Source organism: Cuculus canorus, chromosome 8 (assembly GCF_017976375.1).
Source record: "Cuculus canorus isolate bCucCan1 chromosome 8, bCucCan1.pri, whole genome shotgun sequence".
In the NCBI taxonomy this organism is placed as follows: Eukaryota; Metazoa; Chordata; class Aves; order Cuculiformes; family Cuculidae; genus Cuculus; species Cuculus canorus.
In genome coordinates, this window is record NC_071408.1 from 21708101 (window position 1) to 21730604 (window position 22504).

Consider the following 22504-nt stretch of genomic DNA (forward strand, 5'->3'; position numbering starts at 1 on the left):
TAAATGCCATGTATCCTTGGTGGAGTTATAATAGTGTGGCTTTTGAAAGCTTTAGCAGAAAAGTACTCTTTCTCTCCATAGAGAGGAGCCTGTATCAGTTCTGTATTGGATAAGAAATAGGACACTGAGTTGAGTGTAATGAGCAGAAGTCTGAGATAACCTACTTTGGATATGTCTGTAGAAATAAACCTGGTAGTGCAGACCAGCTTTTCTGTGTCACACTGGGAATAAGAATCTACTGCATGAGAGACTGATGACAAGGAGGTGTTTCTGGTTAGGAATTTCCCTTAAATAGCATGTTAAAAACAAACAAACAAAACCCCACAAAAGAAACAAACAAACAACAAAAATCCCCAAAACAAAAATCAAAACCCCAAACACCTCCTGTTCTCAAAATATTTCAGGATTCACACTTAAGCTTCTCAGTAAGCCTTTTCGATAGGTTTCATTGTATGCATGTGTAATGCATGTGAGACATATCGTTAGAATCTCACATTTTGCTCTTTCTAGGTAACAAAATTAATAGAAGACAGCACTGTATCCAAGTCAGTGAAGAACGCAATAGATACAGACAGATTACTAAATTGGCTAGTAGAAAATTCTGTCCTGTCAATTGCTCTAGAAGGTAAGCACTTTGACAAAGACTTTTGACACGTCCTTGGGATGTCTTAAATTTAAAAACTTCATCTGTCTCTTTCAATATATTTTAATAGAACATTATTAACAAAGGAGTTCAAGGTTTTTGTCATCTTCAAAATAGGATGAGCAAAACTCTGCAAACCCCTTCTATCATCTAGTCCTCTACTGTACCTGGGGTTTTTTATTCTCTGTTTATCTTTGTATATGGTTAGCCCCTAGAAAAAAGAGAAAAGGGGTTGGAGGTTTTTCTGCTAGTAGGAAGGTCTGATAGGTGTGGATGGCTGTCAGATGTATGAGGTAAAACAAAAAAGGAGCCTTTTCTTTTTCTTTGAACTGATAGTTCGTCTATAACAGTCAAGAAAATTTTCAAATGAAAATCACTTTGTTCTTCTCCCTTTTAAATACATAAGAATAAACAAGTTCTTTTAACGTATCTAATACTGTTTTAAATATATTAATGTAGTTCTATTGCTTTATTTCATAGGTAATATAGACCAAGCACAATACTGTGATCGTATAAAGGGAATTATTGAACTGCTGGGCAGCAAATTGTCTTTAGATGAGCTTACTAAAATTTGGAGAATTCAGGTAAGCAACCGAGACAAGGCAGGTGCTTTTAGACTGTCTTACAAAAGCAGACATTCTAGTGGTGCGATTTTTATTGTTTGTAGTGTAGGCATCTCCATATTGCATAGTGGAGGTGTTGAGATTTTAATAATATGATTAATGCACAGGCTTTCTTCTACTTCTGCCTGTACTGTTTAGAATCAAGTGTTCTGACAACTTGTTGTAACACAGATGTTAAATTTTATGAAGTTTGCAACAAGTGTTAAGGTGCTGCAAGAATATTTGACATGGAATAAGAGGTTGTCATCCTGAAAGAGGTGATAGACTGTCTAGACCAAAGACCATGCCTGAAGATACTAATTTTTGTAGCTGCTAGTACAAATTTGAATGCAGCTCACGGTGTGACTATAGAGAGTGGGCTCAAACTGTGTGAATTCCTATTTGACTTCCTGTACATACATATAATTGACTGACAAGTCATCTTTTCACATTCACTTTGTGTGTATTCAACTTATCGCCATGTAGGAGAGGTGATTTGACTGCTTAATGCAAATGATATGGAAATTTTGACCAGAAACGTAATCTTCTGCTGCAGGAAATGGTTTTCTTCTCTGTGCAAATGTTGACGTTTTAGACTGAACTCATTGGACGCTGTCAGATCTGCAGTATGTGCAGGCATGGTAGCAAGTCTTGCATGCTTAGTAGAGCAGAAGTATGATTCTAGCTCACTCACTTTTATTCTTTAATAAAATGCAATACTTCCTCCCCCCTTTCTGGCTGTTGTTACCATGGTGCTCCCATCAGTGTGGGAAGAGGTTTTGTATTGCTCACTTTTGAGTAATGCCTTCAAAGAATATCAGGGATGGAGCACCTCACACGAACTTAACCAAGCAAGAAAATGCTGGTTTGTTTTTCTGACACCACACCTTACAATGATACGTGCCATTGCAGCATCTTAAAGGTGCTGAGAGAATGGCAGACTAACTTGTCCTTTTCTGCTTTAGAATTGCTTCCAAAGACCTTTCTGCCAGTGAAATGAACAAGCAGAGACAGTTATTCTTAGCTTGTGTTCCTCACTTGTCAAAAGACACTATTCTTTCTCATTAGTATGTATTCATTAGTATGAATAGTAGGATAATGCTTACATGAAGATTTTTCTCTGTCTCATTTGGTATAAAGATATGCCTTCATGTGTTATCCTTCCACTTTTCAGTCAGGACAGTCCTCCACGGTGATTGAAAACATACATACCATTATTGCTGCAGCTGCTGTGAAGTTTAGCTCTGATCAGCTCAATCATTTATTTGTCCTAATCCAAAAGGTGAGTTTTCACATGAATTTACATTCCTTAGGAAGGGAATTGATGAGATGAACTCGTGCATCCAGCCTAATAAAAGTAACTGCCTTGAATGCATTTATGTTTTCTATATTAAACTATAAATACAAAATTTGCTATAAATTAACACTTGATACTATTTTTTTTTTTTTTGTTAACCCAAAAGCCTGATCTGCTACTGGTACTGCTGGTTGGCTTAGATTTAAAGTACATTATATGCATAGTGCTAAGATTCTTAAAGTGAGATTTTATTGCTCTATTTCATGTCTTCTAGTTTATATTTTCAGAAGAGTTGATCGAATTGGTACTCTTAACTCCTAGTATCAAAAATAAGGAAATATGCATGATGGAAACACACTTGTTTGTTTTGATTTTCCTGCAGTAAAACAATTTTAAATTGTATTTTTGTGTACACTTGAGACTTAACAGACTGACAGTTCTTGCTGCTGTAATAGTGAAAGTTATTTCTTTGACATGCAGAGCTGGGAGACAGAGAGTGATAGAGTGCGACAGAAGCTGCTGAGCCTGATAGGGCGCATTGGTCGAGAAGCACGGGTGGAGACAACCACTGGAAAGGCATGTGAATGTGAAATAATATCTTTTTTTTTTTTTTTTTTCCTCTCTTGTTGGTCTCTGTACTTCCAACATCCTGACTAATATTGCACTTCCTCCGCTAGGTTTTGGAGGTACTTTGGGAGCTGGCTCATCTTCCAACATTGCCGTGTAGTCTTATTCAGCAAGCCTTGGAGGAACATCTGACAATCCTCAGTGATGCTTATGCAGTGAAAGAGGCAATCAAAAGAAGCTACATCATCAAATGCATAGAGGATATTAAGAGGGTTGGTTTATTATTTTATCTTTTCCTCAATGAAATGTTATCTGGCCGTCATGTTGCCCGTTCTTTCAAGATGCTCAAATTGTGTGTCCCATCTGTAAGTTCTTACCTTGGGGAGTCCACGAGAGGGGTAGGCTTTGTGTGAGCCAACTTGTTGACCATGAGACTCATAGTAAGTCTCTTGCCTTTGTTTTAAGCAAATTTTCAGCACAAGGAGTGATCATTTTATGGGAAAACTACCAGGATGGGCCCAAGGTTAGAATTTGCAAATGGAACCACTATAAAGGTATGTCAGTATTTTAACTGTCCCTTTCATGTGAAAGCGTAGATTAGTTTTCTTTGACTTAAGCATGTGTTCTGGCATGGCTGTTAAGTCCCAAAATGTAAATCAATATTTAAATCATAGTAGTTTGTATTTTAATAAAATACTTAAACTCTTTTCATCTAACATAAAGAAGCCATTCCCGTAGCTGCCTGTGCTAAGATGTTTCCTGGTAGCAGTAGAGATGTGCATGGCTTGAAAGACTGCATATGCATATACTTTATACCCTGCACTTTTCACATAGCAGGCAATTTTTCATGACGTCTGCAGGAATGCTCCTGTCTTCTTTTTTACCTGTAAATAAAGAAAAAGGGTTATGTTTTGTTCAGTCATTTATTCCACAGTAAAATAAATTTCCTCAGTGTTGCAGCATCTGTAGAGGATTTTAGTTGTTTAGGAAACAGTGTGTTGCTTCTTGATCACACTTTTTTGTATGTGTTTATGAATACAAATTTTAAACTTGAGTTCTGTATCTCTGTAAAACTTGCAGTCTTTTCTTTTGGATCTTTTCCTGTCCTTTCCTGTTCTTGCATCCTTTTTAATTACATGCTGGCAAGTCCCTTAACAGAGGTGCTGCAGTGGGGAACACAGAAGAAAAGCTGTCATTGTAGGCTGGAAGGAATTGGGGAAGCCATACAGCAAATGTTTAAAAATACATCCTTTTCTTATTTCCCTTCATTTAGGGCAAATGAAGACATAAACTGGGAGGGAATATGATATTAAGGCAGCATTCTCAAATACATGAGGGAGTGCTCAGTAGAAGACATCGTTGTGGGCAGGTTACTTTAATCTCTCTAAGTGTATAGGTGGTATGGGTTGTTGTCAGTATTTAAACCAGACATCACTTCTCTGAACAAGCAACTTCAGTACTGGTTTGTGTGGTCAAACTTTGCAGAAAATGAAGCCTCCCAGAAAAGTGATGAGCAGTTCTAACAATGAGGTAGGAGGGTTATTCTTCGTAGGATCTCTTTCAAAATGCAGCTTAAGTATCCTTTGCTACCTATCGGAGGGCTCCTTGCCGCACCAATCAGAAATTTCTTCTTATCTCTTAACCTTCCGTAGTATTTCACTTTTTCTTCTGTTATTCTTGCTTTAGCAATAAGTAACGTCATTTGACTGGATTACTGTATTCACCCTTTAATGCCCTAACAGGCCTGCTTCATCTCCCATAATTTGTGAAGGTGGTGGTTATCATCTCACCATGGTGCAACTGAGTTCTCTTTGCCTACTTAATTTGCATGTTCTCTAGCAAGGAGGTGGTACTTTGGTCTTAATAATAAGGGTATTAAAATGGTATATGTGTGTGTCAAAGGACTTCTTGTAGAAAGCGAAGAAGGGCATCTTGGGTGTGTTTTGAAAGGGACCAGGGACAGGTAACTGAGGCCTTCAGAGCTTGTAGCTGTTGTTTTGAAACAGCAGCATAGAAATAGAAATTGTTAGGCTACTAGGAGTCTAAGAAGAAAGTTGATCTGTTGTTGAACATGTACATGAGTAATTGTTTTTACCTTTCCTACTACTAGTCGTCCCAGCACAATAATCCTCAATTTGTGTGGGTGGTGCCAGCACTACGTCAGCTCCATGAAATCACACGTTCATTCATTAAGCAAACTTACCAAAAACAAGACAAGGTAAGAATATATGCTGAGATGATTTTGAAAGCCCTTGTTATGTCTGTGGCTGTTTCTGTAGAGTATGTAAGTTTGAACTTAGAAGGGGGGAAAACAAACTGAGAAACACTTTGAGAAGTACAGTTTAGTGATGTAGCATAAACTGTTCAAGTAGAGATGCTGAGCTGTGTGCCATCCATTTGTGTGTGCCTTTATATGTATGTATAAATCTGTTTACTGTGTCAGGACTAATTTTGCTCTCACCTTTTTGTAGAATAACTAACAAGTATGTCTCTGTTAAGAGTGAACAATGACTGTTGTTTAGATCAGCTGCTTTGTAGTTGAATTGACATTGACTCTTGGAAAACAGACTAAAATACCAGCATGTCACGTGTTACACAGTGGCTGAGTGGAGGTGTGGGACTTCATTTGCAACCTGCAGCACGTGTATTTCAGCACATGCTGAAAACACTAATGTCGGGGGACTTTGGGTGCTTGGTGAGGGAGGAGCATTACTCCTTCCCTTAAGAAACGCCTGGCTGTAGAAGATCAGGCTGTTGTGTACATGTGTCTGTTTATGTATTTTCTTAAAAAACTCTTTTCTCCATTTTTCTTCTTTTTTCTTTTTTTTTTTTTATTTTGCCAAGAGTATTATTCAGGATTTAAAGAAAAACTTTGAAATAGTGAAGTTGGTAACAGGAAGCTTAATATCATGCCACCGTTTGGCTGTGTCTGTGGCAGGGCCAGGAGGCCTGGTTGGAGTAACATTAGTGGATGGCCGATACACTTACCGGGAGGTACTGAACCCTGACTTTCTTACTACCTCAGGTTTTTGAAAACATTATTTAGTGTATCCTTGACCAAGTTGTGTAATATTAGGTGATGTTTCATTTTGGGGATTCACTGATAAGTGTGTGTGTTCTCACTAGTTTTTATTTACAGTTCTGACACTTAGCTGCTAGGGCCTGTTGTAGTCTTCTTACCATATTATAGAGCAAAGGTGGGCAAACATCACAATCTACAAGTTTCTTATCGCAATCTCTAACTGATCAAGAGCTAGATCTCCCCATCCCAGGACCTCCTGTCTCAAAGCTTGTGCAGGTTCCAACTTCTCCAGCAGCTTCAGTTCAACTACCCTTGTAGAGACTACTCCTTTGAATTTGGTGTGAAGCTCTTAAAACCTGAAGTGGATTTGCCAGTTAGGGCATGGAAGCTATACAAAGATAGATTGTAACACTTTTTTGCTAAAATTTTGATCATTGTTTTTTCCTCACTAGTTGTGATTTAGTTTCAAATAATATCAGAAAAGGAATAGCATATCCAAGGGCTCTTCAGTGTTCCTTTTTAGAAAGGGGATCACAAAGAAATTATGTTTAAAAAAGTGTGAAATAAAAATAAATCTCACTGCAGAAATGATTTGTTTTCCAGGTTTTGCAAAGTGTAGTGTTGTTTGACAACTAAGTTTGCAAAAAAAAAAAATCTTAAGCCTGAGTTTCTGTTTCCTCTTTCTCAGTATTTGGAGGCACATCTAAAATTTTTGGCATTTTTTCTGCAAGAAGCCACACTTTATTTGGGCTGGAATCGTGCCAGGGAGATCTGGGAATGCCTTGTAACTGGCCAGGATGTTTGTGAGTTAGATCGAGAGGTAAGGAAAACTTGAAAAGTTGGTGTCTATGGTTGCAGATAAAATTTTAATGGCTCATGAATAGCAAGTGTTTTTGTTGAGACATGAAACATAAGTAGCAAACGCAACCTAGTAATGCATTTATGTGCTTTGACTGATGGTGCCACTGTTATACGTTCATTTATGAGTAGGATGCTCTTTTAACATTAAATTTGGCTGAAGGAAGAATGTTGGTGAGGAGATTAGTTACAGGATTATGGATGCTGGTTTGAAAAGGGGTACATGCAAGTTTGTAGTCATGCGAGACATTCAGCATTGCTTGGATGAAAGATGACTGTGAAGGTAAAGTACCCCAATACTTCAATACAGCCTTTATAATATGTGAGGTTACTAGGAGATTAGATTTTGAACCTCTTGCTGTAGATGAATCTTGACTGTAAGAGGACTTACTGTGGTATCTGACATAGTTTGCCAATGCTGTATAAAACTAAAATGTTTGCCGTGACAATGGGGTAAAAATACACCTGCCTTTCGCTCACAGATGTGCTTTGAGTGGTTTACAAAAGGACAGCATGACCTAGAGAGTGATGTACAGCAACAGCTCTTTAAAGAGAAAATTCTTAAACTGGAGTCGTATGAAATTACTATGAATGGTAAGAAAATGGCTTTTTCAACAGGTTTGTTTCTGAAATATGTACCAGAAATTTTCTTCCCAAGCCTTCAAATTAAATATCGTTTTAATTTACAGAACTGTTTGAATAAAGGGCTCCTTTCCTATAATTTTGGGTTTAAATAGTTGTATAGGGAAAAGGTCATACCCTATGTTTGATCTCTTCATTTTTTTCAGAAAAGCATAGAAACTTAGCCTGGCCTGAATAAAAAGCACGCACCTTCTTTCACTTTTAGGTTTTAGTTTATTTAAGACTTTCTTTGAAAATGTGAACCTATGTGACCATCGGCTAAAGAGGCAAGGAACTCAACTGGTGAGTTTTCTGGCAAGTTCAGTCTTGTATACTGCTTGTGGTATCTTGAGGATAAGAGGAGGTGAGATAAAAATTCTTTAGCAGCTGTTTGACTTGGTCATGTTTGCAATAAGATTGTCTTTCTAGCATTAATATTGTTAATTCTGAAGCTAAAGCTCCAGAATTCCAGCAGTTAAAATTCAGCAATTGGTAGCTGGAAGCTGGTATGTAGCCTCTAATACTTTTTAGGAGGAATGAGTGGACTAGGGTGCATTTTTTTGCTTCTCCCTAACAGGAAAATATTCCTTTTTTTTTCTTAATTCTCCTTTAGAGATTTAGGTTTATCATGTTCAAATTCTAACCTATGGTAATTTTAATTCTATGATCCTTCAATGTTTTTGTTAAATTAGTGGTTATATGTTAAGTAGTTTTCCATAGGCATTTTAGATCTTTATCACAGAGCGTTAACTTTCTTCAAATGCATAAATTTTTGCTAAGTATCACGGTAGGTTTTGTGGGGTTTTTTTATGTTGTTAGTTACCATGTTGATCTTTGTGAAATAAATTCAATTCCCATAAAATTTCTCTGTGCTTTTGAAGGTTTTAATTTTTCAGTTGGCCTGGCTCAGGTCAGGTTCTTTAGAACTTGTTTACCCACCTATAAACAAATTTTTTTTTCTAGTATAAATATACAAATCCATAGCTATTGATTTCACTTTGCACTGTGCCAAAGCTTTGGCAGCATGTTGGAAAAGATTTTTAAGATTCAGTGCAAAGATACTTTTGCAGCAGATGTAAGACTTGTCCTGTAGTTCAACTTACTACTGTGTAAGAAATCCAGTGGTGTTTTATTATTGTTCTTTCTTGCCTAGAGCGTAGAAAAACTGGAATTAATAGGAATGGATTTCATTTGGAAGATTGCAATGGAGTCACCCGATGAAGAAATTGCCAATGAAGCTATTCAGTTGATAATAAATTACAGCTACATTAATTTAACTCCTAGATTGAAAAAGGTAGGCATATATTTGTACGTGGAAGTGCATTAACATTCATAAAGCCTTGATGCTCTGCATGTTAAAATGTCATTTGTTGGTTTTTGTCAGCTTGAGTAATTCTCGTAATTTTGGCCTAAGGTGTAATTCATTTGTACATTTTATCTTTAGGATTCAGTATCGCTGCACAAGAAATTCATTGCTGATTGCTACACACGATTAGAGGTAAAGGACAAATTTTAATTGTTCTTTTACCTACATCTGTTTTCAGTTGTGTATCTTCAAATTAGAATAATTGCCTACAATAATTTTATTAAAATAAAAAATGTATTTCCACAAATATTTCTTGTCCTTGTAGCTCTCCAGGACATACTAATTGTCAATGTAAACCAGCACTTACGCTCTGCTTTGTATTCTAGGCAGCCAGCTCTGCACTTGGTGGTCCAACGTTAACACATGCCGTTACAAGAGCTACGAAAATGCTTACAGCAACTGCTATGCCTACGGTAGCAACATCAGTTCAATCTCCTTACAGGTAGGCCTGCCTCTAAAAGAAATATGACAGTAGACATTTGCTCCCAGCTGCTTCCTGCGTGTTTTTGAATGCTAATTAAAATTCTTACTATTGGTATTTGTGTATTCTGCTGGTTTCTCACTTGAATATTACAATGACAATGCAATTTAAGTTCCAAAAAGATTTTGAAAAAACTGTGGGTTTTTTATTTAAAAAAAAAACAAAAACAAACAACCTCGCAACTCCCACAAAACAAACAAACAAAAAGAACTTCCAAAAGCCCCCAAGAAGCCCCATGGGCTATTACCAAACTGTTAGTCATTTAATATTTCTGAGGCAGCAGGGGTTGTTTTCAGGTTTGGTTTTTTGGGTTTTTTTTTTTTTTTTGATCGGCAGAGAAAAGGATGGCTTTTGATCCTCTAGCTTAACATATGCATGCCTTAATGTGTGCTTCTTAAATATATGAGTGCAGGGAACCTTTAGAAACATGAAGCTTCTTCTGAAGCTGGTTATATCTCAAGCAAGCTTCTTGGCCTGTTTTCCCAGTTAATTTTGACTGAATTAACTCCAAATTTAAGGAGTTATATTTGAAAAGAGCTAATTCATGGTAGTTGCCTGTGGGCATTGAAAATTGCTCTCTGTAACAAGTTACTTTTGTTTTCTATGTTTATCTCTAGGTCAACCAAACTTGTAATAATTGAGAGACTGCTGCTGTTGGCAGAGCATTATGTGATAACAATAGAGGTAAGATGCGTGATTTCTTACTAGGCAAAGCTAAGAACACAACGTTCGATATTATTAAAAATAGTAGAAGTTATTTTAACCTATGCAACTCAAGTAACTTACATACCATCACAGAAACGTCTTTGGCTTATTTACTGTCATCCTTCTTTTCCTGTAGGACCTTTACTCTGTTCCCCGAACTATTCTACCTCATGGTGCCTCTTTCCATGGACATCTTTTAACACTTAATGTTACATATGAATCTACCAAAGATACCTTCACCATAGAGGTATGCGTGCACAGGTTGTGTGTCATGCGGTGTTGTTTGCTTAGCTACTCCAGTCAACTTGGGAACTCTATTTGAAAATGTTACAAGTGTATATAAGGGTACTGTAGTGGAAGTGTCTGTAGACTGAATGTATTTTGATCATGATTCGTGGGTGGGAAAAAGAAGTTGCCTGCTTACTGTCAGTGATGGAGAATTTCTATTGCTGTGCTACCCTGTCATCCCTTTTGTGGGCAATACCTTTACCACCCTACACAGAGGAGCAGGAAGACTTCAATGGAAGATTTTTCTTTTTTCTCTTAGAATTTACTCCAGACTTGCTGAATCAGTGTTGTTTAATTTTACAGGCTCATAGCAATGAAACTGTAGGGAGCGTCAGGTGGAAGATAGCAAAGATGTTGAATTCGCCTGTGGATAACATACAGATATTTGCCAATGATAGCCTGGTAAGTTAAACTACAAAGAATTCTTATTCTTTATGAAATTGAGTTTCTCCTTCAGAACTAAATGATGAATATTTTCTTCAGCTAACTGTAAACAAAGATCAGAAACTACTTCACCAACTGGGATTCTCTGATGAACAAATCCTTACAGTAAAAACATCAGGAAGTGGGACTCCATCAGGGAGCTCTGCAGATTCCTCAACAAGTTCCGGCAACAGCAGCAATGTATTCAGTTCATCCTATGCAATGGAACAGGTACAGTGTAATAGCCTGAGACTTTCCCTCAGATTTTTCCGAAAGGGGAGATATCTGAGGTGGAAGAGGTGTGCAGTAAAATGAGACAGGAGCTATTCACATCAGCTTGAGTACACAGTCTTTAGTAGTCTGGTTTTGGTTTCAAACTGCAATTGAAATAAACCATATTAAGTACACAATTGATTTATGCCTGCAGGTTGGACTTAATAATCTGTGTTTATGTCACCTGTTGTAGCCTGCTTGGTGTATATTAATCTCTGTAGGAGGTACAAGATCCATGTTATTTGATTTTGAGATTGCATATTTGTTGGGGGGAGAGATTTAGACATTTCTACTATTAATAAAACTGCAGCATGCAAATAAACTCAGGCATCAACTGACATGTTCAGACCACTGCTGATCAGCTTTGTATGCCAACCCTAACTAACAGTTGACTTCAAAAATTGATTGTTAAAAGGGAACTGGGGTAGTGCAAAAATTCAAATGTTGACTCAGTCTAGAATGTAGCTGGGCCAGGTTGGCATCTGTGTCAATTGCTTCAGTGAAGAGCTCTCTTAATTTACTTGCAACAGAGAGGGGCGAATAAGATCTTTTGTATTTCTGCCTAATTCGCAGGAGAAATCGCTCCCTGGAGTAGTCATGGCTCTCGTGTGTAATGTGTTTGATATGCTCTACCAGCTTGCCAATCTAGAGGAGCCAAGGTAAGCAAACTAAATTATTATTAAATATTGAAGAAATGGTCTCACTGCAAAGTTTGGATAGCTATTTATATCACAGTATGTAGGCATCCACCAGGCCACAGTGTGGCTGAGCCGTATTTTGCACAAGTAACTTCTGTTAACTTTTCAGGATAACGCTGCGAGTGAGGAAACTTCTGCTTTTGATTCCCACTGACCCAGCTATTCAGGAGGCTCTTGATCAGCTTGATTCCCTGGGAAGGAAGGTATGGATTAAACAATAATGAATCTCAGTGATCTTAACAAAAAGGATTTTACTACCAGGTTTCTGAAATTCCCTGGCAAGTCATAATCTGTGGAGGGTTTGAATCTCTACGTAAAACAGTGCTCGTGTTAAGGATTATCAGTTTATTTCCAAGCAGTTGGAGGCAAGAGGGTTACTACAGGGATTACAGAAAATGTATTGCCAAAATGTGATGGTCTCAAAATATTTCTTCTGTGGCTTATTCCTCCTAGAAGACACTGCTATCAGAATCAAGTTCTCAGTCTTCAAAATCACCATCCTTGTCTTCAAAACACCAACATCAGCCCAGTGCTAGTTCAATACTAGAAGGTCTTTTCAGATCTTTTGCTCCAGGCATGTCCACCTTCAGAGTGCTCTACAACTTAGAGGTAAGAAAACAAACTTCTTTCTACTTGTTTCTGCACACTTAAGGATTAAGTAGTTCTAAGTTGCTTGGGCAAGAGTCCACTAGGATAGGGTCATTATGCAAAATGCAAATGTTATGTCATAGTCTGGTTTTACGTGTGTGATAAATTCTACTCACAATGGAAGGGGTAAAAAATTGCCCTGTAGAGACATCACTGTGGATCCATTCCCCTCTTTTTGTGGGCAAAGGAGCATTCCAAAGTAAGTGGAGGAGAGCAAAGAAACACCTAAGTCCTTATTGTTTGGGAGAAGTGCCTGGTTGAATCTCCAGAAACTCAGCATATGTGATTTTTAGTGAATGTATATATATAAAAAAATTGAGTGTTTTAAAAATTAATGGGAGTTGTTGTTTAGTTTACTGGATTTGCTCAATGCGATTTGAAAGAAAAAGAATGCTAACTTCCCTTCTGTATAAATCTACCAAATCCTGTCTGTAGAGGGTAAGGAGGAATTCTTTTTAGAAGCATTCAACTGTGAGATGTTTTCACTATCCAAATGCGCAGGATTTTTACCCAGAAACTTTTGGCCTGTTTTAGCTGTGCATGTGAAGTGAGTGGAATACATACAGTTTTTCTTTACAACTAAATAAGAGGAAATGACTGCTGAGTAAGGACTGGACCCTGTAAAAAGGTTCTTTCTCAGTGTTCAGTGCATGGATTTTAAAGGCTGTAAGAGTTCAGCTCCTGTCATTGTTGGGACACTATTCTGCACACTCTAGGAATCAAGTTTCTAGTTCACTTGCAGGTCCCACTGTTGACAAGGACTCATTACAAATGTAGTTTGAAGAACTTGAAATTGGAGGACTGATTGCCAGCAGCTTCAAAAACACTGGACAAAGTTACTCTCGTTCATTCCTGCTGTGTGCTAAGATTAGTGTAGGAATTTTCTTGTAGTTGCTTTAGTTTGCGTTTCTGCAGTCTAATGTTAGCTCTTCTTCTTCCCACATTGTCATTGCTCTGCAGTGTTAGGATTCTCCCCTTTTCTGTGCAGATAGTTGCTGATGTCTTTGAAATGTTCTGTCAAGGTCTACAACTGAAAGCAAATGATTTAGCATATCACAACAAAGTTGATTTGTTGAACTGGTACGAACTGGTAGGTAACTTTGAAGTATGATGAGACAGTTATCTGCTGCTTCTATGCCAGAGAAAATAATAAAAGCAAGTAATAAATTACTTTTCTGGCAAGGGATGAGAAGTCATCAGTTTGATTAAATGTGTAGATTATACAAGTGGACTTGTTCCTCAAGTCCAGTCAAGCCAGCTGGGAGATGACTTGTGTCAGGAAAAGGATGATGTGTTTTTTTATCCCCTCAACTGACGATCTATTGAAAATATGGGAACCAGTCTGAACAGCTTTCTGGAAAAAAAAAAACATAGGAAATTTGCAGAGCATGTGAAAAAGATGAAAATTAAATGTTGCAAATGGTTCAGGGTTATATCATGCAATGATGTGATAAGATTTCAAGCCTGGACCTCCAAGCTATTCTTCTGATTGTGAACCTGGAAAAGATGCACTTATTTTTCCCCACATGCAGCAATGTTGGCTGTACCTGCCAAAGAGGCTTTTCAAGAAAGTAAATAACTTCTGGGGTTTGGGGAGGAGGGGCTAGGATTTTTTTGTTTGCGTAGTGTTTTCATTCTTTTTCATGTAAAATGAAGTGAAATTGGTTACGAATGTACACGAGATCTGACCCACAGAGAACGCAGGCTTCCTTATGGCCATGTTTCTGCATGTAATTGCATTCTGTGAAGTTTAGTGCTGACTTAAAACAGGAGAGATTATACAGTGGTAATGTTGAATTATCTGACTTGTAGAATTACCTGGACTATCTTTTATAAAAGAAAAACCCACAGCAATAGCAATATAGTTATGTTTCAGAAGGCATAAATCAATAAGTAACCCATCTCTAAGGTGTTTTATGAGATACTGTCAATTGAAAATCTGGAAAGGAGAAGGATTTGGGCTCTCAGGAAGCACTAGCTGAGCCTGAAGGCAACATTTCATGTGCTAGAGTATGTACTTTATCCCTTCCCTTGACAAGTAAACTGCAGTGAGAAGAAAATGCACTTTGACACAGAGTAAATATCTGTAATAACCATAGTTGTCCTGAATATTTTTAATGTGATTTCTCTTTCCTTACCACAGCTTTGATTAAGTGCATTAGTTGCTTTATTTGTAGTGGATTTTTTCTGCTATACTTTTATCTTTCAGCAGATAAAGAATACTAAAGAGGGGGAGTGTGTATATATGCTTATCTATGCATTTATTTTAGGTGCTGAGCTCCAAGCTGATGCCAACTGCAGATGATGAAATGGCAAGAAACTGTGCCAAGTCTTTCTGTGAAAACTTCCTCAGAGCAGGAGGTTTGAGGTGAGATTTCAAAATCTTTGCTCGATTTATTACACTTCATTTAGTTGGCAGTTCAGCATGGTTTCTGATTTCCACACTGTAGCACACTAGTACACCTGTGAGCTGCTTCTTCCGCCCGAAGCTATTTTTTCATTATCCAGTGTCTGAAAAGCTATAGTAGCAACCATAGTAACATAACAGAGTGCATGTTGTTGAACCCTAAAATAAGGTTAGGCACACATAAGCTTGTGAAATGTAGCTTTTACTAAGGTAGTAGATATTTAGATAACTAGCATTTACGTGTTTCGGTTCAAATTTGGAAGTGTCTACATTATAGTGTATCCTGCATAGGTACAAGGGGACATTTTAAGCAGTCAAAGTGGAAACCAACTTAAATTTTAGTGTCCAAAATTCAGACCCTTCAGGGAAGAGTTGACAGTGCTTGTTCTTGTATCAGATTGGTCAAGTATATGTTGCTCTTAGTATTTCTATCCACCCATTCTGCCCCATAGGACCTGAAGTATTTTCCAGCAGGAACAGAAAGGTTCCATCTATAGAAGTAGGAGGGGAAAATGGGGAAACTGGTACTCAGCTGACTGAATAGGAGGAGGGAAGGATAGAGATAAATTAATTGCAGCTCTCTCCTAATGTAAAAAATTTTCAAATAGAGTCTTTCCTACTGATTTGTTTTTTAAGTTTGGTGGTGAATGTGATGCAGAGAGATTCCATCCCATCAGAAGTAGACTATGAAACAAGACAGGGAGTCTATTCCATCTGCCTGCAACTTGCGAGGTATGTAATTTGCCTTTCATTATAGAAAGTGTTACTTTCTTGGCTTTTAAAATGCAGCTTGTGATATTTAAGACTAATTGGTACTTTGAGTTCTGTTTCATTCACTTGCTGTGAATATTCAAAAATAAGCTTGACGTTTTTGCTCTGTGAATGTAGGTTCTTGCTTGTTGGCCAGACAATGCCTACCTTACTGGATGAGGATTTCATTAAAGATGGGGTAGAAGCATTGTCCTCACGCCCCTTCCGTAATGTCAGCCGACAAGCAAGTAGGCAGATGTCCATTTGTGGAACACCTGAGAAGTCATCCTACCGACAGCTCTCTGTGTCTGATAGATCCTCCATTAGGGTAGAAGAAATCATACCAGCAGCAAGAGTTGCCATACAAGTAAGGAAGTGTTTGGTAATTTATGGTGATATAGCAGTGTGGTCTCCAGTGACAGCTCTGTAACTCCTGGATTTTTAATCATAAGTCTACTTTTTATACAGGTTCTTGCTCCGGCTTCATTTAAAACACCCCAAAAATCCAGACTATCAGTCTCTTTTCCCAATCTTGATCTGAATATTAACAGTTTCAGGAATTATTTTGGCATTACAAAGGGAAGCAATACCGCAAATGTGCTTGCCAGAAATAGATCTACTCGGAAGTCTTACTTGTGATTTACTTTCAGTCACACTTATCTACTAATACGTTATTTAAGTTAATTTTCTGTGACTAGAAAGAAGGTTCCTGTTTGAAGTCATGGTTTATAGTCCACGTTTCTTTGAATTAGAAAATTTGGGCAAGTATTTGTGTCAAATAGGTCATGGAAGTTAAATTTGCTTGATGGTATCCTGGGGAGGAAGAAAACGTAATCTTCAATACTTTAAGAAAATGCTGTTTCCCCCTTACAGGCATAGCAGTGTAAATAATCTGAGCCTGGCTCAGATTATGTAAAAAAAACATAACTTGACAAGAACTCAACCCATTCAAAAATTGAGTCCAGTTGAAAGAAACTTCTTAGTTAATGTAACAAGAATGCTACGTTACATTCTTGGTCAGTGCTTCCCAAATGGATCGATATGATTGAAATCAGCATGCCTAACTACAGAGAGGTGAAAAGGATGTTTATCCTAGTGGAGAATTTAAAATGGAACCACTTTCTGTTAAGGGGGCAGTACAAATCTCTCCTTGGGAGCAAAAATCTCTCCTTTCTACTTAGAGAAAAGGAGAGGAAAACAAATCCAGAAGATACATTCCTCTTATCCCTGTGATTATCAAAGGAAGTTGAATATTGCAGAAGTAACAGATGTTTCTTGTTCCTTCAGACTATGGAGGTGAATGATTTCACTTCCACAGTGGCTTGCTTCATGAGACTCTCTTGGGCTGCTGCTGCAGGACGGCTGGACCTTGTGGGAAGTAGTCAGCCAATAAAAGAAAGCAACACTTTATTTCCTGCTGGGATTCGAAACAGACTTAGCAGTTCAGGTGGGTTAACTGTCTCTAAATCAATCTAAAGAAGGAGTTTGGATTATTGTTAATTTAACTCTTGCAAATCTTGAAGCTTAATTGATTAAAGTTGAGCTCAAAGATCCTCTTGAGTCCCTTTCAACTCGGGATAATCTATGACGGAATTACTCAAAGCTGAGAAAAATGTTGTATATTCATTTGGCATTTGGAGAAGTTTTCTAAATCGGAGAACTGACCAGAATTTGAATACATCTGGAAAATGTGATTGATTCTTGCACTTGTTTATTTCTTAATGCAGGAAGTAATTGCAGTTCAGGAAGCGAAGGAGAGCCAACTGCGCTACACGCTGGTATCTGTGTGAGACAGCAGTCCGTATCCACCAAAGATGCTCTAATTGCTGGGGAAGCCTTGTCTCTCTTGGTAACCTGTCTTCAGCTACGCAGTCAGCAACTAGGTGTGAAATAGAATTGGATTATTCACTGTTTGAAATATAAGTAAGGTGGGAGAAGACTTTTAGAGACAAACAAGTGTAAAAAATTCATGAGAAACTTCTAGCTCCGTAAGCTGAGACAGCTCAAGTTAAAACCACAACATTTCATTAATAATTACAGGGTTCTTTTTGCAGGACTAGAAAACAGGTGGCACGAAGCAAAGCGGGTGGTGCTGTGCCTTAATGTAGTGTATTGGGAAAGCTGACTTACTGCCACTATAAGGATAGTTGCATTGCTTTTGAACTGTGTGATTCTCTTAGTGCTGCTGCTGGCATAGCATGTTTAGTGCTTGAATCTTTGTGTACAGACAGTGTAAACCTTGGTGATAGCGGAAGGAGAAGGAAAGTGCTTTTTGTAATGTGGTACCCGTCTCTGGTGAGAGAAGGAGATGGAGGAGATAAGCAAATAGTTGTTACTGCTTTTCAGGGTTGATGGGGGATATCCTCTAGGTCCTACAGTATTTCAATGCAACACTGTAAGTGAATTACTTTAAAGGATTATTTTTAAAAAGATAGCCTTGTGTTCTTCTATTCTAGGATCGTTTTACAATTTGCCTTGTGTTGCCGATTTCATCATTGACATACTGCTCGGATCACCAAGTGCTGAGGTGAGGGTCTTTCTCTGAAGGCTTCTTAAATAGTACACTTCTGAAATGTGTACGCTTTGATCATTTACTATGGTCTTAAAGATAAAATTGTTCATTACAAATATTCCAACTTTTTTTTGTATTTGAGTGAATAACCTTTGTGTAATTGTTAGTAATTCCAGTATCTAGTGATGTATTGACAAAATGCTTAAGTATTACATTCTTCAGGCTTGTTTAATCCATGAGGCACAGGATTGTGTCGTGGCTAGTCTGAAGAAAATACTCTCATTTTGGTGACACAAATTCTGTAAAACTAGTGCTTTAGGGAAAGTTCCAAGTAACTTTCATCTCAAAAGATCTGGGTAAAACCTAATGGACTTTTTTTTTGAGAACTTTTGAGAACTTTTTGAGAAGTTTTGAGAAATGCTTCCAAACACCAGAAGCCTTCTAAAATTCTTTCTTTTGATTTGATATTATTCTGGATATTCTAATATCTAGAGATCTGCAAGCCGTGCCACACTTCATTTTGTTGCCTCATACATATTTTGCATAAAGTCATTGCATCTTTTTCTGCCTTACCCGGGTTTATAATTTGTGTTTAATAAAGCATCGGGGCTTTTAGCTTAGGGATGAGGGTGGATTGCTAAATCCTTATAAATAGGGAAACACTGGATGGCAGGTGCAGAGCTCATAGTCTGGTTTACATAAGCTTTTCAATGTCTGCTTTTTTTGTTAGATTTCTAAAACAGAAGTGTCTTTTTTGCAACCTTTGAGCAACTGCTAATGTTTGACGATGACACTGTTTCAGATTCGTCGTGTTGCCTGTGACCAGTTGTACACCCTTAGTCAGACTGACACATCAGCTCACCCTGATGTACAAAAGCCAAACCAGTTTCTCCTGAGTGTTGTCCTTGGTGCACAGCTGCCTCTTTGGTCACCAACCAGCGTCATGAGAGGAATCAACCAGAGGTAAGTCAGATGTGTGTTTGTTGAGGAAGCAAATCTATCACATCTTTAAATGAATAGCGCTGTGGAAGCTCTGAGGCACAAAGGATTAGGAATTTACAAGCCTGTCAAAAGTAGGCATCCCTGTCACGCCCCAGATAGGTTTGGAAATATGTAGATTGAAGAGAAATAAAGCTGAATTTTCAAGGTGCAACTCTTCTTCTGTGAACTGTTTTAGTTCAGCTTATTTGACTTCCCATTTGGTATGTGGCGATTGCTAAACTGGCCTGCTCTTTCTAGGATGTGGTCATGGCAGTCAGAACTTGGCCAGAACCCTGCGTGAGGCATAGAGGCAATGCAATGTCCCACAATAACATTGGATTCTTTTCATAGTGTTGCATAGATACAGATCAGAAATCAGTCTTAAAGGCTCCAGCCTTTTCAGTGATGCCTGGACCCATGATTTCACCTGATTCTTGTTGCTTATGTCACCCGTTACACCTGTAAATACAGTAGGTGTCAGTCCTGTTAACTTCTCTGTGACTGGCTAAAGGAATTTGACAGGAACTTTCAACAGCAATTTCTAGAGGAATCTGGATAGAGGAGTAACGTAGAAGTTAAAACATGTTGTTGTTTTATTGTCATCTTATAATTAACTAAAATTGTTGTGACATGAAGGAAGAAAGGATTAAATGTTGTTCATAACATTTAGAAGTAGCTGTTGGGAATGAATTTTTTAAAACTGCAGTATGTATGTGCTGAAGTGTATTTATGTAGCTGTACTATTTTGGATTAGATGGACAGAGCACACAGGCTTTAAAGGCAACTGCTTAGAAAAAAAATCTGATTTTAAATTAAACCATTCTTCTATCTGTACCTGTTTCAGACTTTTGTCCCAGTGTACAGAATATTTTGACCTGCGATGTCAGTTATTGGATGACCTCACATGTAAGTATGTACAGGCACATATGTCATTCTGATTGCAGCTTCCAAGCATGTCTTGCTTCTGTAGACAAGATGTAGAATTACCTTCATGGAGGGGTTATTACACCATGAATTTGATGTGACCTGCCGTTGTGCTGGCAGTTCTGTGGTAATGCCTGGCATGGACTATTCTTGCCATTCAGTAACAGCACGACAGCTCACTCCTTTTGGAAAGTGAAACTAGTTCCTTTGTGAAAGATATACTTTGCACACATTGTGGGGGAAAATAAACCATTTTGAAAATGGTTGAAATTCTTTCTTTTTTGATTTCACCTTTATAGATCTGTTCATTTTTCTGGGCTTTCTTTTTTTCTTGAAGCATCAGAAATGGAACAACTAAAGATAAGCCCAGCTGCCATGTTAGAAGATGAGATCACCTGGTTAGACAATTTTGAACCCAACCGCACAGCTGAGTGTGAAACCAGTGAAGCTGATAACATCCTGTTAGCAGGACACCTGAGGCTCATCAAGACTCTCCTTTCACTTTGTGGGGCAGAGAAGGAAATGGTTGGTAAGTATTTCTTTTTACTTTAAAGTGACTGGACTATTGTGAATTCTGCATAGGACTAGCAGGTGACTCGATCAGTAGGCAATAAGTGTGAAAACATTAAAATACAGAGCTGTAAGAAGTAATTTTGGCAGTGCCTTTGTGGTGCCTTTGACATTTGATAAAATATTTGGATATGTTTTCTGTTGATATGGTGCTATTAAATGATTTTGCTGTTATGGAACACCTTTTGACATTTGCAGTGTCAAAGAATTTACTGGAGATACGAATTACTGTGTTACAGGTTCATCTTTGATTAAGCCATTGTTGGATGATTTCCTCTTCCGAGCATCCAGGATTATTCTGAACAGCCATTCTCCAGCAGGCAGTGCTGCAATAAGTCAGCAAGACTTTCATCCAAAGTAAATATTGGGTTTTTTCTTTATGTTGTGTTTTGTCCTAAATCTCATGAATGCAAATGTCAAACTGGGGCTACAGGTACTAGGATTTCATACCCATGTTGGAGCGTTTCTCCAGTTCACTACGTTTCCTACATAAGTGTCCAAATAGCATTTTTGTGGGTTTGTGAATGAAAATATTTGCTTTTCTGTACTTCAAGGTCCATGCTTTGTTAGATCAGTGATAAACTGAAAGCACAATTGAGTGCTCATTTTCTGAGTCAAAAGAATACTCCTTTAGCTCATCATTGCTTGGGAAGCTGGGTAAATTGAAGCACTAGCAAGATATTAACTTTCCGAGCCCCTTGTAAATGAGACTCTCAAAAGTTCTGATATTTTCTTTTTCCCTTCAGAAGAACTGTGTTGTAAAAAGCTAACACTAAGCAAGCCTCTGTGCACGTAAGACAGCTAATAATAGCCCAGAATATATCAAATGGGGAAAGGAGAGTGGGATTTCTCTTCCCTGTCACACCTGCCTTCTGTTTTTGTCGTACAATATCTGAAGGGGTGGGTAAAGTAGCTTGTGGGGTTTTGTACTGCTGCAGCTGGGTTGCTTAAATTACACTGACTAGTTGATATTAGAGTTGGATCAGGCACATCCGCACTGCCTTTCTACCAACCCCCAAAAAGATTCCATTGGAGCATTTAACAGTGTCTGAATTCAGTGGGGACCTTAGTGTTTTGCTTGAGCTTTGTTCCATTGCAGTTTATCTCAAGCATGCTTTTTTGTTTGCTTAAAGTAAATAAAGCCTTTTCTTGGCCTTTAGGAGAAAGGGCTAGTGTGTTTGATCCACTGAAAAGAGCTAAGTAGAAGTGGTTTGTATTGGTCTAGTGTAGCTTCAGGTAGCAAGTAAGTTATCCGGTCTATCTCTTTCTAAGCTTGTCTCCCTTTCAGTCATTACGTCTGCATCAGTGTGTTACAGCAATAGAGTATGTGTCTGTTTGTCTTCAGGTGAACAACCAGTTCATCTTTTCAGGGCACTTACTTTTCCTTGCTGCTGAATGTTAACAGTAAGGGACGCTTGTTTAAAAGTATTCCTGCTGCTGGTTTTGTGGTTTGATTCTTCCATGTTCCCTTTCCCCGCAAAAGAAAAAATAGCACTCTGCAATCTCTCAGGGGCGTTTTATCATTTCAAATGTTCCTTTTGAACATTAATTGTCACATGTTCTGAGTAGTATGGCTCTCTGGAATTAGAAATAATTGAGTCATCTACAAAAGAGATCTCAGCTCTGTTTTTCTTTCTAGGTGCAGTACAGCAGATAGCCGATTAGCTGCTTATGAAGTGTTAGTAATGCTGGCTGATAGCTCACCTTCCAATCTCCAGCTTATTACAAAAGAGCTGCTTTCTATGCATCATCAGTGTGACCCTGCTCTTACCAAGGAGTTTGATGTAAGCAAGAAGCCTTTCCATTTATATAAGTGTGTTTTAGAGTACTGTGTATAATCTGCTTAACCGCTCCATTCATGAAATTTC

General features: G+C 38.0%; 1 protein-coding gene across 2 annotated transcripts in view; it reads left to right on the forward strand.

The window, feature by feature from the left end:
* The window catches only part of USP24 (ubiquitin specific peptidase 24), a 62798-nt gene that overhangs the window by 21761 nt on the left and 18533 nt on the right, over positions 1–22504 (forward strand). The window contains exons 11-42 of one of the 2 annotated variants that reach the window (XM_054072389.1): positions 511–625; positions 1124–1227; positions 2420–2527; positions 3023–3118; positions 3220–3381; positions 4595–4639; positions 5220–5327; positions 5954–6103; positions 6820–6951; positions 7472–7583; positions 7837–7913; positions 8764–8904; positions 9055–9108; positions 9303–9418; positions 10075–10141; positions 10299–10409; positions 10754–10852; positions 10934–11104; positions 11720–11805; positions 11954–12047; positions 12298–12453; positions 14763–14860; positions 15536–15631; positions 15788–16016; positions 16937–17096; positions 17377–17532; positions 18106–18176; positions 18964–19124; positions 19987–20048; positions 20404–20595; positions 20876–20993; positions 22276–22420. In XM_054072389.1, coding sequence (XP_053928364.1) covers positions 511–625; positions 1124–1227; positions 2420–2527; positions 3023–3118; positions 3220–3381; positions 4595–4639; positions 5220–5327; positions 5954–6103; positions 6820–6951; positions 7472–7583; positions 7837–7913; positions 8764–8904; positions 9055–9108; positions 9303–9418; positions 10075–10141; positions 10299–10409; positions 10754–10852; positions 10934–11104; positions 11720–11805; positions 11954–12047; positions 12298–12453; positions 14763–14860; positions 15536–15631; positions 15788–16016; positions 16937–17096; positions 17377–17532; positions 18106–18176; positions 18964–19124; positions 19987–20048; positions 20404–20595; positions 20876–20993; positions 22276–22420 — 3792 coding nt within the window. The remainder of the gene's footprint in view (positions 1–510; positions 626–1123; positions 1228–2419; positions 2528–3022; positions 3119–3219; positions 3382–4594; positions 4640–5219; positions 5328–5953; positions 6104–6819; positions 6952–7471; positions 7584–7836; positions 7914–8763; positions 8905–9054; positions 9109–9302; positions 9419–10074; positions 10142–10298; positions 10410–10753; positions 10853–10933; positions 11105–11719; positions 11806–11953; positions 12048–12297; positions 12454–14762; positions 14861–15535; positions 15632–15787; positions 16017–16936; positions 17097–17376; positions 17533–18105; positions 18177–18963; positions 19125–19986; positions 20049–20403; positions 20596–20875; positions 20994–22275; positions 22421–22504) is intronic. The other variant, XM_054072390.1, reaches the window with a different exon arrangement.